The sequence below is a fragment of the Trichogramma pretiosum genome, unplaced genomic scaffold (genome assembly GCF_000599845.2).
Source record: "Trichogramma pretiosum strain Unisexual culture from Peru unplaced genomic scaffold, Tpre_2.0 scaffold80, whole genome shotgun sequence".
Taxonomy (NCBI): domain Eukaryota; kingdom Metazoa; phylum Arthropoda; class Insecta; order Hymenoptera; family Trichogrammatidae; genus Trichogramma; species Trichogramma pretiosum.
In genome coordinates this window covers 641,338-657,573 of record NW_019641650.1, presented here as the reverse complement: position 1 = coordinate 657,573, position 16,236 = coordinate 641,338, and the positions used below count along the sequence as shown (strand labels likewise).

At 45.3% G+C, this 16,236-nt stretch overlaps 1 protein-coding gene across 1 annotated transcript; it reads left to right on the top strand.

Moving 5' to 3' along the window:
- Nucleotides 1-380: 380 nt before the first annotated feature.
- On the top strand, nucleotides 381-16,236 carry LOC106649891 (protein SCAI). The gene is made up of 7 exons (XM_014367616.2): nucleotides 381-1,251; nucleotides 6,549-6,761; nucleotides 6,848-7,172; nucleotides 8,740-9,052; nucleotides 10,043-10,534; nucleotides 11,977-12,265; nucleotides 12,362-16,236. The coding sequence occupies exons 1-6, from the start codon at nucleotides 983-985 to the stop codon at nucleotides 12,219-12,221; spliced, it is 1,857 nt and encodes a 618-aa protein (XP_014223102.1). The 5' UTR covers nucleotides 381-982; the 3' UTR covers nucleotides 12,222-12,265; nucleotides 12,362-16,236.

Here is a 16,236-nt window from a genome sequence, read left to right as displayed (position 1 = left end):
TATGGCTCGTAGTAGAGGGTAGTCTGTGCGCGCGCAGGGCTAACGCACTCGTCGTCGTCGTCGTCGTCGTCGTCGTCGAGACTCGGTTCTATATACGATGGTGCGCGCACCGCCGAGTGGACTGGTCTCTCGTGGTGTCTCTTTCTTGCTCACTCGCCGAGGCTGCTGAGGTGGTGGGCGCGTTGGCGCGAGTGCTCGTGTACTACTACGAATTGCACCTCGCGCAAGACTATATAGCCTCTTTCATTCGTCACAGTGGCTCTCCTATATGTATATATGCACCTGTATGTATAGTGGCAGTGTGTGTGGTGGCGTGGGCTGCTGCTGTAATAATCCAGAGCTGCAAACGTAGTCGCGCGCGCGTACGCGAGTAGCAGCAGCAGAGTTGCAGCACCTCGCGCGGCAGCTGTCAGCAGCAGTTGCAGCAGCGCCAAAGCCAATCGAGGAAGATGCGCTTGCTGTAAGAGAGAGCGAGTGTGCTGCGAGCTACCCGAGAGTAGTAGTGCGCTTGAGGGGGGCTGCTATAGCATCCTCGAGGCCCATCGCGACGACAAAACGCCGTCATCGTTGTTTTTGCTGCTGTTGTGTTGTGTTGCTGTGTGCGCGTGCGGCAGCGGCAGCGCTGAGAAAGGTCTCCCCTCGTCTCTCTCTCTTTCTCTCCCTTTCTCTCCGTTTCTTACGGTGTGCGCGAGTGGCGGCCGCCCCGTTCGCTGTCGACAGTAGTAGTGCTGCTCGCCCTGCTTGCCCCGGAGCCGCTGCAGGGCCAACGTTGAAATATTCCGCGCGGGGGGTGGCGAATCCGACGGGGCAGTTGGTGTTGGTAGTAGCTCCGTAATACACGACGTAGTCACATAGTCGGCTGCAGTTTGTCGCGTCCAGTCGAGTCGGTCGGTCGTCTGCGCTGCCCCACCGTCGTCGAGACGACGTCAATCACGACGACGACACGCGCCGCTCGAGCAGAAGCAGCTGAGGTGACGCAGCGATGGTCATGATGATGACCAGTGGCATGCAGCAGCAGCCGCCGCCGTTGCAGCCGGGCCCGCCGTTGCACGGGGGTCATCCGGCCCACGGCAGCATGGACGAGCACGAGCGCAAAATCGTCGTCGAGTTCATCCACCTGCTGGAGAAGAGCAAGCAGCTGTTCAACGGCCTGCGCGATCTGCCGCAGTACGGCCACAAGCAGTGGCAGGCCTACTTCGGCCGGACATTCGACATCTACACCAAGTTGTGGAAGTTCCAGCAGCAGCACCGGTGAGTCACGAGCCCCCTTGAGTTATCTATACAACGCACTCCTTAAGGATGAGCATCGTCGGTTGTTGCTTATCAGCGTGAGTCCCGAGAACGGGCGAGAGAAAGAGAGAGATAGAGGTGGCGGAGCAGTAGACGCCTCCAGGCATCTCCGCCTATATATATCTCTCTCTCTCTGTACAGCACATGCATAGAGCGAGGATGAACCCACACACCGAACAACCACTGCTTAATGCGAGCCTGACTCTATGTATGTGTGAGTTTGTGTGTGTTTGTGTCTTTTTCTGCTCCAAGCTCGTGCAGATCCCACGCGCGTGCCTACATACGTGTGGGTGCGAATGTTGTCGAGAGTCGCAAGCACACACGAGTCTTATCTATGGGCTTTTTTCTCTCCTCTTCTTCTTTGCCTCTGTCTCTCCTTCTTTTCTCTCTTTCTCTCTCAGCTTCTTTCACTGAGCAGCTTCTTTCAAGCACGCCTACAGCCCAACAGCCAAGAAAGTTGTGCTTATATATGGTCGTGAGTCGCGCTGCGGAGCCAACGTGTGCAGCTTTCTGCCTCGCTACTGCTGCTGCATTGTGTATGTTACACGCGAGCGAACGAGCGCGCGCGCGCGCGAATCAGATCCGCATAATATTGAGGCTGAATCTGCCGAGGATAACTATTTTACACAGCTGCATTAGCTGTTACGTTCTTCGTTATAACGGATTATTATTACGATTTCGAATTCATAGGGCCGAAGTATACGTAGAGTTGGACGTTGATCGATACATATTATGGCATCGGCATTCGGTCGACGGCTTTTCACTTTTCCGATCGACGCGGCTTGGACATTCTATCGGAAATCGCTTGGAGCGTGAGTCAGTCGAGCGATATATACAAGTAATATAAGCAAGCGAGAGAGAGAGAGAGTCGCGATGGTCTGTCCTTGTTTCTATAGTTACTCGTCGATATACGCTAGGCTAGCAGCGTACACGACTGTGCATGCCGACTGCCTATATGTACGAGGGGAGTGTATGTACGTGTGCGTGCACACTACGCGGTTCCGTTCTACCCCGCCGTACGTACGTAGTACTCACGCGTGTACACTGGCGCAACTTTTCCACGCGCGCGCGCGCCAAAGACAGAGCTCCAATTTTGTTTTCGTCGGAGCTTACGTATGTACACACTCGGAGCCTACGTAATGGCACGTGTATATCGTTTATATTCGTGGCTCGCACTCCCGTCCCTGCGCTTATATACCACGCGCCCGATCCGTATGATAAATTCATTTTGCCGATATCGCGCTCGCGGCTTCGTATACCCGCGTGCGCGTGCATTTGTATGCATTTATGCGTTGACACGAAGCTTTATATAGTGCACGGGGCTTACCGCGTGCTGCTGCTGCTGCTGCTGCTGCCGAAGAGAATAAACGCGCGCGCGCGCGGCTCGGAGCTTCTTTTTCTTCGATAAACGTTTTGTCGGAGTCGTGCGGGCATTGCGATCGAACGAAATGAAAGCTAGCTCGCCTGCCTATAAACCGACGCCCATTACATCTGTAATAATAGCATTAGTCTTTCAATCGGCGCGAAGAATATTTTACCAGGATATATCGGATTACCAACGGTGCAAATGAAATTCCGTCGACGAAAGCTCCGACGATATGCCTCGAATCGACTTACTTATATCGCACGGACCATGCATCGCATTGTAAAAACGATCAACGCCGAGCAGCTTCTCTCTATCTCGCATCTGCTGCGCAGTCCAGCCGATTATTAACGACGCGTTGATCTCTCGCGCTGTAAACTGTTACTTATACCGTACGTATATATAAGCCAGCTAGCTCGTGCACCGAATGCACTTGTTCACCGGTACACAGGCCGTGTGTGCGGGCAAAAACTTTTCCAGCTCGTCCCCCCGTTGGAGGCCCGCCAAGCTCTCGGCACAAAGTGTTTTGCATAAATATGCTAATTCCTCGAGCGGTGCAGCGCGATTGCCTCTCGATCTCGTGCAAGCGTGTGCACATCTCGTAGTAGTTTTAGTCGTACCAGCAGTACGGTAGTAGCGCCGAGTCGGAGTGAAGTGGCCGCTCCATTGAATATTGGCACTGGCTGCGATATCGATCTATCTTCGCTCGATCTGCAAAATTTAGCCGATACACATCTGTACTATCGGGCTCATGCACGGCGCGTACGTCGCGTCGCGCCCCTGCGCTCGTATTTTATTATACGTATATATGTATATAGGGGCGCAGCTGCAACACGTTTCAGTGTCTCTCGGCGGCGCTTGCTCGAGTAATTAAAGAAATTGCGGCCGAGTGGGGAGCGAGCGAGCGAGCGATGATCGCTACCAACGTGTGTGCGGCCGCGACGGTGCAACTGCACCCACGACACGACACATCTCGTGTGCTCCTCCGTTGCCGCTGCTGCTGCTGCTGCTGCGGCGAGCTGCGATGGCATGAGGCGGACACACCAGCGCTCGCTTATACTTACTACTTTTTTGCATTTTCAGCTGAATGAGCTATATAGAGAGTGGGAGAGAGAGATAGAGACGTGTGGTGTAGCAGAGCCACGCCAGCTCGGATAAGAAAAAAATTAATCTCACGAGCCCCCCGCGAGCTCTTTTCACTCTCCACACGTTTACGGCCGCTATATGTATAGAGCCCGAGCATCTTTTTTCTCTCTACACCCTCGCGCATCCCCCCTCCCCCCTTACCCTTCGCCACACCGCCGGCTCGACTCTTTTCTTCCCAGACCGACTATTTTCCTCTCGCCTCGCTATATAGTCGCTCTATATGCTTCTCTAAGGGTGTGTGTGTGTGTGTGTATGAGTGTAGGTGAGTGTGGGTTCAGAGGCAACAGTGAGGAGACTCGCTAGTGCCTCGTATACGTAGTGCACGTCGCCTTTTTTTTCTTCACCCTTCTTCGTTTTATGCTCCTCGGGGCATTTACTACTACCACTACTGCCTGGCATTACTACTCAGGCCTGCAAAGCTCGGAGGCCTTCACCACCACCAGCACTACCAGAGTCTCTGTTGTGCCTATGGTCACGACTGTCACGAGTCATCGTGAACATGCGCTCGTAGTTCTTTTCGCGCGCAGCTCGCAATTCCGTTCCAATGGAGAAAGACAACTTTTGTTGTCATCTCAGCTACCAACTCGCAAATCTTTCTCCTCGATCGAACAATTTTTTTGAAATTTCCCCCAAATTTTCAGCAAACTTCGTCGTCTTAACGAGATTCATGTGATTCGTCGCGACCAAAGCATTGAAACAGTGTCAATTGTTTCTCGTGTGAATGGCCGAATTTCAACTCGCAAACTCGACGATTTTTACGGCGATTCTAGAACAAATCTGTCAAAAGCAAAGTATATAACGAGCGTAAAAGCGACATAAAGAAGGAACGAATGATAAATTATTCATAGACACTGGCGAGTTATTTAGCAGATCGGGCAACTAATATACACGCAGTGTTAAGTGGGCTTGAAAATTTTCCGCGTCGATTCAAGTCACGGACCTCGCAGCTCTCCGTCGGCACGTTGCAATCCATTCATCCGAGATTCGGATGACGAGCAGAGGCAGCTGCAGCAGCAGCAGCTATGTAGCGCGCGACGATCATTCGATTATACTATATCCACGAAACGAGATTCATATTTGTGCGCGATTGCGTTGGAAGTGCATACGCTGGGCTTATAAATCGAATAGGGATTTTACCGCTGCGCTCTCGATTATCGTTAAAAGTCGAGATAGAGCGAGAGAGAGAGATGTTGGTTATAGCTCGAGCATATTGGCCATCGTGTACCGAGAGAATGATTATAATATTTGACCAACATTATATGCGACGGGTACGGCTTCCTCGGTGGCATACTTATAACATGATAATATCACGACCTACATGCTCGTCGATACTTTTCAATTTAATTTTCAAATCTCATTATATATCCCCGCGCGCGCACACGAAGGGTGGAGGAGCTGTGTAGTACGTGCGGCGCGCCACTCATCATCATCGGACTCGAGCTACGTAAGCTCGCGTACTGCAGCCTCGAGTATAGAGAGAGCTTTTTTCCTTCGCATATCGCGTATGCGGAGCTGAAAAAAAAGCCCCGGCCACAGCAGCAGCTGCAGTTTGCTACTAGAGCTGCACTCGCGTAAATGTACGGCTATTTCGCCATGTATCAATTAGCTGTGCAGCAACAGAAGCAGAAGGGGTATATTGTTAGGGATCGCTCGGCCGCGCCAATCGCCCCGAGAGATCGAGGCAAAGAGAAAAAGGAGAAAAAAAATCAAATAGCGCCCGGCGATGTAGAAGTATGATATATCGAGGTCGAGGCGCGATCGAAGAGAGGCACGAGTTGAATAGCTGACGAGGCGTAGGCGTGCGCTACAATATGCGCCCATCGCCCCCTCGTTTCGTCTGCGCTTCCTTATGTGTATTATATACCTTCGCCCGCAGATCTTAAGCATGTGCTCCGTGTCACGTATATATGATATACCTCGACGCGCAACGCACGTACATATCGTGGTAGGTGACCGAAGGGGCCGTCGAAGCCGCAGCTTCGCGAGTCTAACGTTTCGGAAAATCGATCCGTCCTCGCGCGCTGTCGCCCATCGAGCGCAGCGTAGTCCGACGAACTTGACCCATCGATAAATTCCGACGCAGCGCAGCGCTTCGTATAATGCAACGAAATTCTTTGAGTCGTCCATCACAAAATTGAGTAAAAATCACATTTTTTTTAAATCACCGGGCTTTACTTATAAAATTATTTTGATTTTGCCACTTGCAGATTTCCCGATTAAGATACTCGCCATCTAGTGGTGAAGGCTATCATTAATATTATGATTGAATTTTTACAAAGTTTTTAGCAATTGAGACAAAAAATTAAGCACCATTCAAACTAGGAGTGTGCAGGTACCCGAAAAATTGGGCTACCCGATATTATTACCCTACTCGTTGGGTTCGGGTCCGATTCAGATTGGGTCGGAACGGCTGAATTTCTCGGACTTACCTGAATTTTTTGGACTCTACCGATTTTTTCGCAACAATCCGAGTTTTTTTAATCGATCAAAAACATGAGTTGATTTCAATAACATTTTCATTCATTTTTACATTAAAAATAATGTAGTGATTGTATTTTCGTGTAATTTTTTGGCACTTTTTGTAAGAAAATAAATCAGTACTGATGCATTAATTGCATAATGAAATTAAATATCGGTTATTGTAATTTTAATATATGAATTTAGATTGAATCTGTTTCAAATTTAAGGTTGTTTTTTAAATATTGCACCACAAATCTCATTAAAGAAATGATTTTTTCCCCCTTTTCAGAGCTGTCCTCGACACAAAGTACGGCCTGAAACGCTGGCAAATTGGCGAGATAGCCAGCAAAATCGGCCAGCTTTATTACCACTACTATCTGCGGACAAGCGAGACGAGCTACCTGCACGAGGCTTACTCGTTTTACGCGGCAATCCGTGGCCGTGCCTATTACAGCCGAGCCGCCAAAGAGGACCGAAGCGACCTCATGGTGAAGAAGCTCAGGTGAGCTATCGATTCTTCCAACTTTTGAAACGTCAATCGACGCGTCTCTACATATAAATAATCTATTGACTCTCTGCGGCTCGCAGGTATTATGCTCGCTTCATCGTCGTCTGTCTGCTGCTCAACAAGATGAAGCTGGTGCGCGAACTGGTGCAGGAGCTCGACGCACAGATAGCCGACTACTCGACGACCTACGAGCCCGACGACCAGGTCGAGTGGAATCTCGTGCTCGACGAGATCAAGGCGTTCGTCAAGGCCGAGTCGGCGGTCGGGGTGTTGCACAGCGAGACCAACGCCCCGGTGACGTTGACCCATCGGCTCGGTGCCCTGAGCTCGCCGCCGATCGAACGATCGCCACCCATGTGCCTATCGCTTCAAGAGATACTCATCGTCGGTAATTGCGCCGATCAGGTGAGTAACTATTATACGAGTTATATTATTATAGGAGTATATAGAGATAAATATTTTGAAAATTTGTTGTGTAACAAGATTTATCATAAATGAAATTGTCGAGTTGATTTTGAGCTTTTTGATTTCATCAACAGATGGTGTATTGTAATCTCGCAAGTAGCTAAAAATTATCCTATTAGTATATATATTTCAATCGTTCAATCGTTACGTTACTTGGGGGTTTGACATTGAAAGTTAGATAAAGGAAAAAAAATTTTTTTAAAATATTAAAAAATTAAAAAGAAATTTTATAAAAAATAAAAAATAAATCGAAAGTGCATAGGCATTGATAATATTACAATAACGTTTCTTAGAATAGAGAATCGATTTTAAAAAATGCCAAAAAACGATAAAAAACTAAGGGTTCAAAAAAAAAAAAAAAAAAACAAATCGATCCAGAATTTAATCATTGTTCCGATGGCGCATAAAAAATTTCAAAAAATGAAAGGGTTTGTTTTTTATCATAAAAAATCGTATAAAAAACGAACCCTTCGGTTTTTTAGGGTGCGGTTTAGTTTTTTAGAATTGGCAGAAAATTTGGAAGCGATCTGTTTTTTTTAGACGTCGAAATCAGAAATTTTGACTAGAATTTTGGGGAAAAGCAAGAATTTTTGAAAGAATTGTTGATTTCACCGCTTAATATATAAGAAGATTTGCTCCTGCCTTCAAAACCTTATTTTTTAAAATTATAAGCTGAAAAATTAATAAAATTAGTAAACACTTATATGCCATTTTAATTAGTTTCGAACACTGGCGACGTTACAATACCGAAGCTGTTCAGCAACACACGATTTACTACTCCTTTCTTCCAAAAATTACTCTCGATATTCTCATCTACGATGAGTACGACATCATTTACCTTTAGTTTATGAGTTTTTGTTTGATACTTTTGTTTACTTTGCAATGTTGGTAAATATTCGTGCAACCATTGTGACCAAAATTCATCGGCATAAGCTTGCGCAAGCTTCCATTGTTTTTTAAAATTAATCACGCTACCTTTATATCTAGGCAATGCCAATTGTCCGGATGATAAACCAAAAATAAATTGATTCGGCGTGAGACTTTCACGATCATATGTTTCAATCGTACGATTCTTGCAATTTTTTAAAACCCAAACCTTTTTTTTCGTGTGTAGTACTGTTTATCAAAAGAAAACACAAACTAAAAACACGTACAAGTAATAACGGTCAGATATTCAGTCAGATCTTCAAATTTTGAGTACTTCTTCATCACTTCCCACTTGTTAATAATTGTTCTTTGGAAGTCATGTAACTTTACTAAATCATCAGGTCCATCGGACTTTTCCTTTTCTTTAACTTTACATTTGGTTGCTATCTTATGTAATTTCTTATTTTATTTACATAGATTATCAATTTAATTAAATTGCCAAATTCGCAAGTGGCGGAGAAATTCCTACTTGTTATAATAATGTTGCGACAAAATGTAGATTATCAAGTCTTTATTCTTTTTTTAGAGGCGAAACTTTTTTTGGATACATACTAACGGATTCCCTAACGTCTCTCCACAGGTGAAATTCAGCGAGCTTTCGATGGACATGTTCAGGATGCTGCAGACGCTGGAACGAGAGCCCCGCGACGATCCCCAGCACCTGCACGACACGTCGCCGGCCGGCCGGGTGCCCTTCAGGCCGGGGCCCTACCCGTCGGAGAACGGGGCGCCGCGTCGCGACAATCCGCACAAGTATCTGCTATACAAGCCGACCTTCAGCCAGGTGCAGGTGTTCCTGTCGAGCGGGATCCGCGAGCTGCCCGCGAACGGGGCGCTGCTGCTCTACCTCTCGGCGGACGGCTGCTTCTCCAGCGTCAAGCGGCCCGAAGAAAGTGAGTATCTTCATAAATGCCCGCACGATCCCCGAGGTATCTCTTTTGCACTGCAACTTTGTGTTGCATAATTCGTCGTCGAAGCGTTGCCGCCGATCGCCAAAACTTCTCTCGAGCCAAAGTCGGCCGCGCGTACGGAACACGTCGTGCGCGTATATATGTGTGTGTGTGTGCCTCTCTCACTCACTTGAGGGGTGGGGTCTGCAGGCTCGAGGAATGCAGCTGGCTCGATGGGAAGCCGCGGCCGGCGCGTGAATCGCGTGCTCGCATATTTGCTGTGGATCGGCCTCTCTCTATCTCTCTCGTCCCCCTCGCGCAACAATTGCGGGGGCCGCGTGCCATCGGGAGCTTTATGTATGCGTATCGGAGCCTGCATGTTATCGCTATCGAGTATACTATATATACCGAGCGCGCCTAGCTGCTCTCTTCAAGCCACAATTTTGCGATATAGCTTCGACCGCGCGCTGCATATCTGCAGTCATGCTCGCTTATATACATACCTGCTATATAACGATATATAATACGTATATATACAGCGCACGTCACCGCACAGGGACAATGAGCGCGCGCGGCCTAGGGTCAAGACTCGGCTGAGTCGAGACGACGCTGCACATTGTTCGTCGAGTCAGTAGAAAAATCGCGCTTTCCGCGTTATTTTTTAGGTCTCTTAGAGAGAAAGAGTGTGAGAGCGAAGTATTAAAATTTGCAGAGGGAGGGGGGGCGTTGTGACGAGTCGATGAGTCGCTATATGCTCAGCGCGGGGAGCAATTGGCTCGCTCTCGCGTAATTAGCAGCCAGCGAGAGAGAGAGCCTCTAATTGAGCAGCATCGTGTCGGGGTAAGTCGGTCGCATACAGCATATAAACGCGTCGGTGGCGTCGGCGGTGGCTCTCTAATAACTGCACGCACCACATAGCTACGTAGCGTCGATGCAGCCGCAGCGCACCGATCGATTTGCTCTGTCACGCCGTCGTCTCTGCCTCGGTTTCAGTGGCTTACGACATGGGTGGCGTCTCGACGTCGGCGAAGCGCGAGCCCGGCGAGCTCCACGGCTCCTCCAAGTCCCAGGCGGCCCAGCAGCAGCAGGCACTGCTCCAGCAGCAGGCCGCCCAGCAGGCCCAGCAGCGCCTGGCCCAGGGCGGCAAGGAGCCCCACTGCATCTATCCGGGCGATCTCTATCCGTACACGCGCAAGCCGCTCTTCGTCGTCGTCGACTCGGACAACAGCTTCGTGTTCCAGCAGATACCGCGACTGTTCAATCAGCCGCTGGTGGTGCTCATGTCGCCGCAGGACACGCCGCCGGGCCTGCGCGACCTCAAGCACGCCGGCAGCCTCTTCACCCTGTTCCTGCACTCGCCCCTGGCGGCCTTCTGCATGGTCTGCAGCGTCGACACTCTGCCCTACCATCACTGGGAGCGCTGCCTCAGATACATCGACCAGTTCGTCGTGGAGGCCTGCAGGCTCATGTTGCGAGCTCGATGCGGTAAGTCTGCTACTTGCGTACTCTACTTTTTCTTTTTCTTTCTCCGCAGCGAATTATACAGTCGACGAGGCGATCGAACTGTACCGAGAAATTTTCTCGCCCCCCAAAGAGTCGAGGGAATATTGCCCGGTGTAGCCGCGCGCGCGTTGAGTCCGCGCGTGGACGCGGTCATTTTTTGCGCTACATTTCTTTTCCGAGTATTCGGCGAATAGTTGGAAAAAAATTGTACGTCCTGTCGAACAAAAAGTTTCTTTGTCAGGGAGGACTCGTGCCACTATCGGCTTGACAAATATATTATTAGATGTCGAACGCGCCACATGTTACGAGGAAAAATCCTGTCGAAAATATCGAGCACCAGCAGCGAAGCGACGAAAAAAAAAATACCGACAAATTCAATCGTTCGTGTAAAAGCTTCTGGTGGAAAAAGGAAACACGTGTGCGCCTGGCTACATGCTGTCCAACAACAGCCGCATTGTTTTCATTATTAGGGACCCAAACTCGAAGCATACCGCGGATATTGCAATTAAATTGCCGTTGAAAAAAAATGTGAACAAAAAAAATCAAAAAAGAAACTGGGCGAAAGAATTGAACTTTAGCCGTACTCGCGCATATTATAAATAGAAAAAAATTGGTGACGCCGCGATTAGTCGCTTATCGAGCTTTCACGCAGTCTATATATATATGAAATATGCAGCGGTTTTTCGTGGAAGCTGTACAGGTCGCTGCTGCTGCTTCAAGTTGCCCAATCGGCCGTGTACACTCGTGTTCGTTACACAAAAACGAGTAGCTGTTTTTAAAAATAAAAAGCTGACCGCGCGATGACCACCGATGGAGGTGATGTGTGCTGCGCGCCCGCGCGCGGCACGTCGTAACGAGCTCTTTCTTCTCTCGCTTGTTTTTTTTTCTTTCTTTTTTTTTAGTCAGCCGCGCTCGGTAAAAGTTTGCTCGAAAGCTCGCTCGCTCGCGCGCGCGTCAGCCAGTTATAAAGTTTCAATTATCGAATCTCTCTGTCTCTGTCTCTCTCTTTCTCTCTCTCTCTCTCTCTCTTTCTGGCAGGATACGGTCGATATAACTCGGGGCCACTCTTGGCTCTTTGCACTCTTGTAACACGTGGTCGCGAATGCATATGATGGAGAGAAAAAAAACTCCACCGCATTTCGCGTAGACAAGGTACAGAGAGAGAGAGAGAGAGAGAGAGAGAGAGAGAGAGAGAGAGAGAGACGCGAGAAAGACGAGGTTTATTGGCTTTTTCGGCTCGAGAATCGAGAAAAGAGGTAAAAGGCTTGTGCTTTATTGAAGCCTATCGCGATTAATCGTTTGTGTTCTTTGCGCGCGAAAGCTTTATAAGAAGACCCGTTCGCCTTTAGCCCGAGCAAACAAGCCGCGATCATCACATAGCCACCGTAGCACCTTTCTTCATTCTTTTGTACACGTCCGCACAGAATCGAGCTTCGTTCAGTTCTTCGGTGACGACTTTCTGCGGCTGCTGCTGCTGCGCTACGTGTTCTGCGACGTGGTGCTGCACCTGCACCGCTCGTTCCGGGGCCGGCAGCAGAGGCCGCGCTGTCATCCGCCGCTGCCCGAGCCCGAGCTGCTCGAGCACCCGACGCTGCACCACCTCGTGCTCGAGCTGGCCAAGTGCCTCGACGCGCGAGATCACTTCGCCGACGGCAACGAGCTTGCCTGACCCCGGCGTTTGCCGGCTTCGGTCGACTTCGCTGATCAGCACTGGTGAGTGGCTAGAAGAGTCAAATTTTTCGTCTTATTCATATACTACCGATGTGACCTTTCGAGTTATGTATATCGTGGAAATTTTCGCGATTTCAGGGAACAACAGCAGCAGCATCGCGCCACACCGAAATCGCATCACTACGGGCCGGCCACTCGCGCAGGCGACTACGACTACGATTACGACTACGATTACTCGGGCTCCGGCTACAACTACAACAATAAGATGAACAGCCTGAGGCACTAATTGCCCGTCGTCACGTCTCCGCTTCATTATTATCAACAATAATGGCATGTACCATTTGGGATAATTGACAAAATAAGAAAAAAAGAAGATTATAATATACAATGTAGGAGTTCACAAAGTGCACCGAAGCGCGTAAAGTTTGTTAGAGTGAAGGTCGAGCGACGCAGGGCCGCGCCTCAATCATATTTTTCTACGCCATTTCAACACGTGTTTCGACTTTAGACGGGTGGGCTCCTTATTAAATGCGAGGACCTGATCTTGCCGCCTCGTGATGACAAGACTGCAGCGTTTCAACGTACACATACACACAACTACAAATGTACACTCATCACACACGGACGATGCCCGGCCTTGAGAGCTGATGTGCTTCGATTGATAATAAATAATTATTAAAAAAAAAAACTGTTACTTGTAATTGAGCCTGAATTGAATGAAAAAACGTACCGAGAGGTCCCATTCGCGGCCTGCTATATCGTACGAAGATCGCGAAAACTCGCTACTTGTGTCGGCTAATCTAAATTATAATGCTAAAAAAATACGGGCTGTTGCGTACCTTATATTCTGTCATATCGCCTGCATAAACACACTTATATATAAATTATACATATGTATCGAGTAAACAAATCAATGCCACTATACATTAACAAACAAAAATTGCATATACATAATATAAATATATAAATAATGTAAAGTCACCACAAGAAAACGTCCTCAATCTTTAAAGAGCTATATATTATATACGTACTTATGGCCTGGATGACGTTTATCGTGATCCAACTTTAAAACAAAGTACTATTATAAATACCCAAATCGAACAACATTGATGTGAACATTTTTTTCCAAAATCCTGGTTTCTTGCGTAACTTTCATATAGAAAATTTTAAAGTTTAACTTTATAATCATAATTATCATAGTAACTTTTATGATCAGTCTAAAAAATGAATATCTTTGATTTTCATTTTTATCAAAATACAGTTGATGTATTTTTGTCATAGTAAACAAATAAGCCCAACAAATGTAAGCCGTGGATCTCGAAATTTGCAGATACTTTATATTTCATTGTACGTATCCAGATCAAGTATTTACTTAGTACTCTGTGACTGGACTCGATCTCTATGAACGTGATCCAGGCCAAATATATCTATATACAGCAACGCACGGTGCACGTGTCAGTGTCATGACTATGAATTCACGCATACACATATATATTATATATATTTCTTTATTTAACGCTCACGTGCATTAGAAATTATATGTATACAAGAAAATTACAAATAAATTGAAATAATCATCGCGATTGTAAATATGCGACAACAGAACTCATATCTTTATTGAATTTGGACTGCGCGGTGTCTCAGCGAGGTGCCTATCTATAAATAGGAAAAAATTATGTGTACATTAAAACGCGATTAATACGCGAAAATTTGCAGTGCGGTTTTGTCTTTTCCTCATTATAGGAAAAAAATTAACTCGTGATGTGTATATGAGTAGAGCTTGCAGCGATATAATAGCACAACACTTTGATTGCTACTCTTTCGTACAAATAGCTAACACATATATTTCGATTGTTTGCGTTTTCAATCAATATAAAAAGAGAAGCGCACGCAGCCGGTGAGCTGTAAATTGATACGGAGTACAGAACGCGAAAGTTCGAAAGCGCGTCACAGCATTACGTTGAACAAGAGCTGCTAAATATCAATGTTCATCGCGTCTCCCTCTTGATGTAATCTATAGCTTCTTAATACGAGTGACAAAAAGAGCCGAGCAAAAAAAAGCTTTGGGATGATAAATCTCTATTTTCTGATACCGCTAAACAGTACGTAATTATAATTCCAAAGATAAACGGTGTTGTGAGTGCGATTGAATTTTTTTGGTATAATATACTGACTATTGGCCGCGTGCAGTATGGCTTGAGAGAGAATTTTGTGTATAAAAAATTACCGCATTAACTGCGTTGTGCAGCGTGAGATAAAAAGAGTCATGGTGTTTTTCGCAAATTGTAATATAACAATTGTAAAGTTTTTAAGCTATACATAAATATACATAACTAACATGAAGAAAACTGTATAACTTCTATACAAATCTTAGACTTTAGCTAGGAAAAAAAATTCAATTTACAAATATAATATATTAATAAGTATATGAAAACGATAAGACAATTTATGGACTATTAAAAAAGAGAGAATAAAAATAATGTTGTGAAATACTCACTATATTTAAGTTTCTTAACAAAAAAAAGCGAAGCGTCAAGTGTAATTATGAAGCTTATTGATATTCGCCACTTGGGTTGGGTTTGAAAACTATATAAATTCATTTTTACAAACGATCGACAAAATTTTTAATCATATTTTTCGTAGTCAATTTATACCTTGTATAAATGGACTCGTATCTCTCGATATATAAAGTATACGCTGCCCGGCTAACCAAAGATTTTTCAGCAGTTTCTCTGCCTCGTAGAGTACGAGACAAAAAAGTGATATATAAAATTCAAAACGCTCACTTATATTTCGTCCTACACCCCGTAACTATATCCACTGAAAATAATTTAATGCCTAATGATAACAATTTGTATTAAGTTAACTTTTTATACTTGAACCTTATAAAATACTTGAAAAATCTTCTATCTGGCCGAAGAGAATGTCATTAAGATACCAAATAACTAATTACAATTCACAATGATAAAGTTGTAAGTTTAAGAAAGTTGCATACCTAAAGCCTACGATTAACTCTATTGTTTTACAAGTTAGCCCCTACGATAAACCTTGTCATAATATAGTGCTAAATAAATGAGAAATATTTATCGGACGAAAAAAAAGAAAAGCCTTAACAAACAACTTCATATCTGCAGCCAAATCTGCAATTATCATCGAATAGAAGAAATAAATTCAAATAATAAACTCTATACTGCGTCTGTTTACAAGTAAATTATGTAATATTTATCAATACGCAATTGGGGTGAATCTTCAATGAAAAAGAGACTCGTAAAATTGTTCTCTTTGATCTATTTAGCGTGTGTGCGTGAGCGCTTGTGAATGTACTGTGATTTCCCTTTTTTACAATTTAGGCCTCGGGTATGGTCAGCTGATTGCAACTGGTGAATTCTATTATATGATACTATTGATTCTACTTTTACTGATAGTTATATGTTGAATCGTAAAATATATTGTTCATTTTATTCGCAAATTATTTTTACTCATTAAATCTTGTTTTGAAGCTCATTTATTTCAAAACTATTATATTAAAATCTTATAAACCCTACACTAATAAATTATTTCATCATAAAAGCCTTTATAAAATTAATTTTTAGGAGCGCCAAATAAAAAGCGAAAATTGAATGCCGGCACATTGATTAAACATCGATGCTATGTACTGGCTTTTGTTTCCTTTATCGGTGTAACCTTTTATGACAAAAATATAAAATATCGTTACACATATTTCGTTGAACATGAAGTATGATAATATTTGTCACTTATCTATTGTTTCACGATTTATTGAGTTACATGAAAAACGTCTAATTCTCCAAATTATTCCTTTTTGATCTCATTGAAAGAAGAAAGATTCCCAGATTACTTGAACGATAAGTCTGAGCGAATGAAAAGATTATATTGTTGATCGACTTGGAAGACTCTAGTAGTTTTCTACTTATAAATACGTTATGCATATATGATATATATATCTATATGAATCGAGCATATTGATCAGTGGCTCTCGGAGTCTTTTGTAACAA

Excerpts from the sequence above, each read along its gene's own strand:
- LOC106649891 (XM_014367616.2), top strand. The coding sequence starts at position 983 with ATGGTCATGATGATGACCAGTGGCATGCAGCAGCAGCCGCCGCCGTTG. Across the intron at positions 1,252-6,548 it reads AAGTTCCAGCAGCAGCACCG|AGCTGTCCTCGACACAAAGT; the intron begins GTGAGTCACGAG and ends CCCCCTTTTCAG. Across the intron at positions 6,762-6,847 it reads CTCATGGTGAAGAAGCTCAG|GTATTATGCTCGCTTCATCG; the intron begins GTGAGCTATCGA and ends TGCGGCTCGCAG.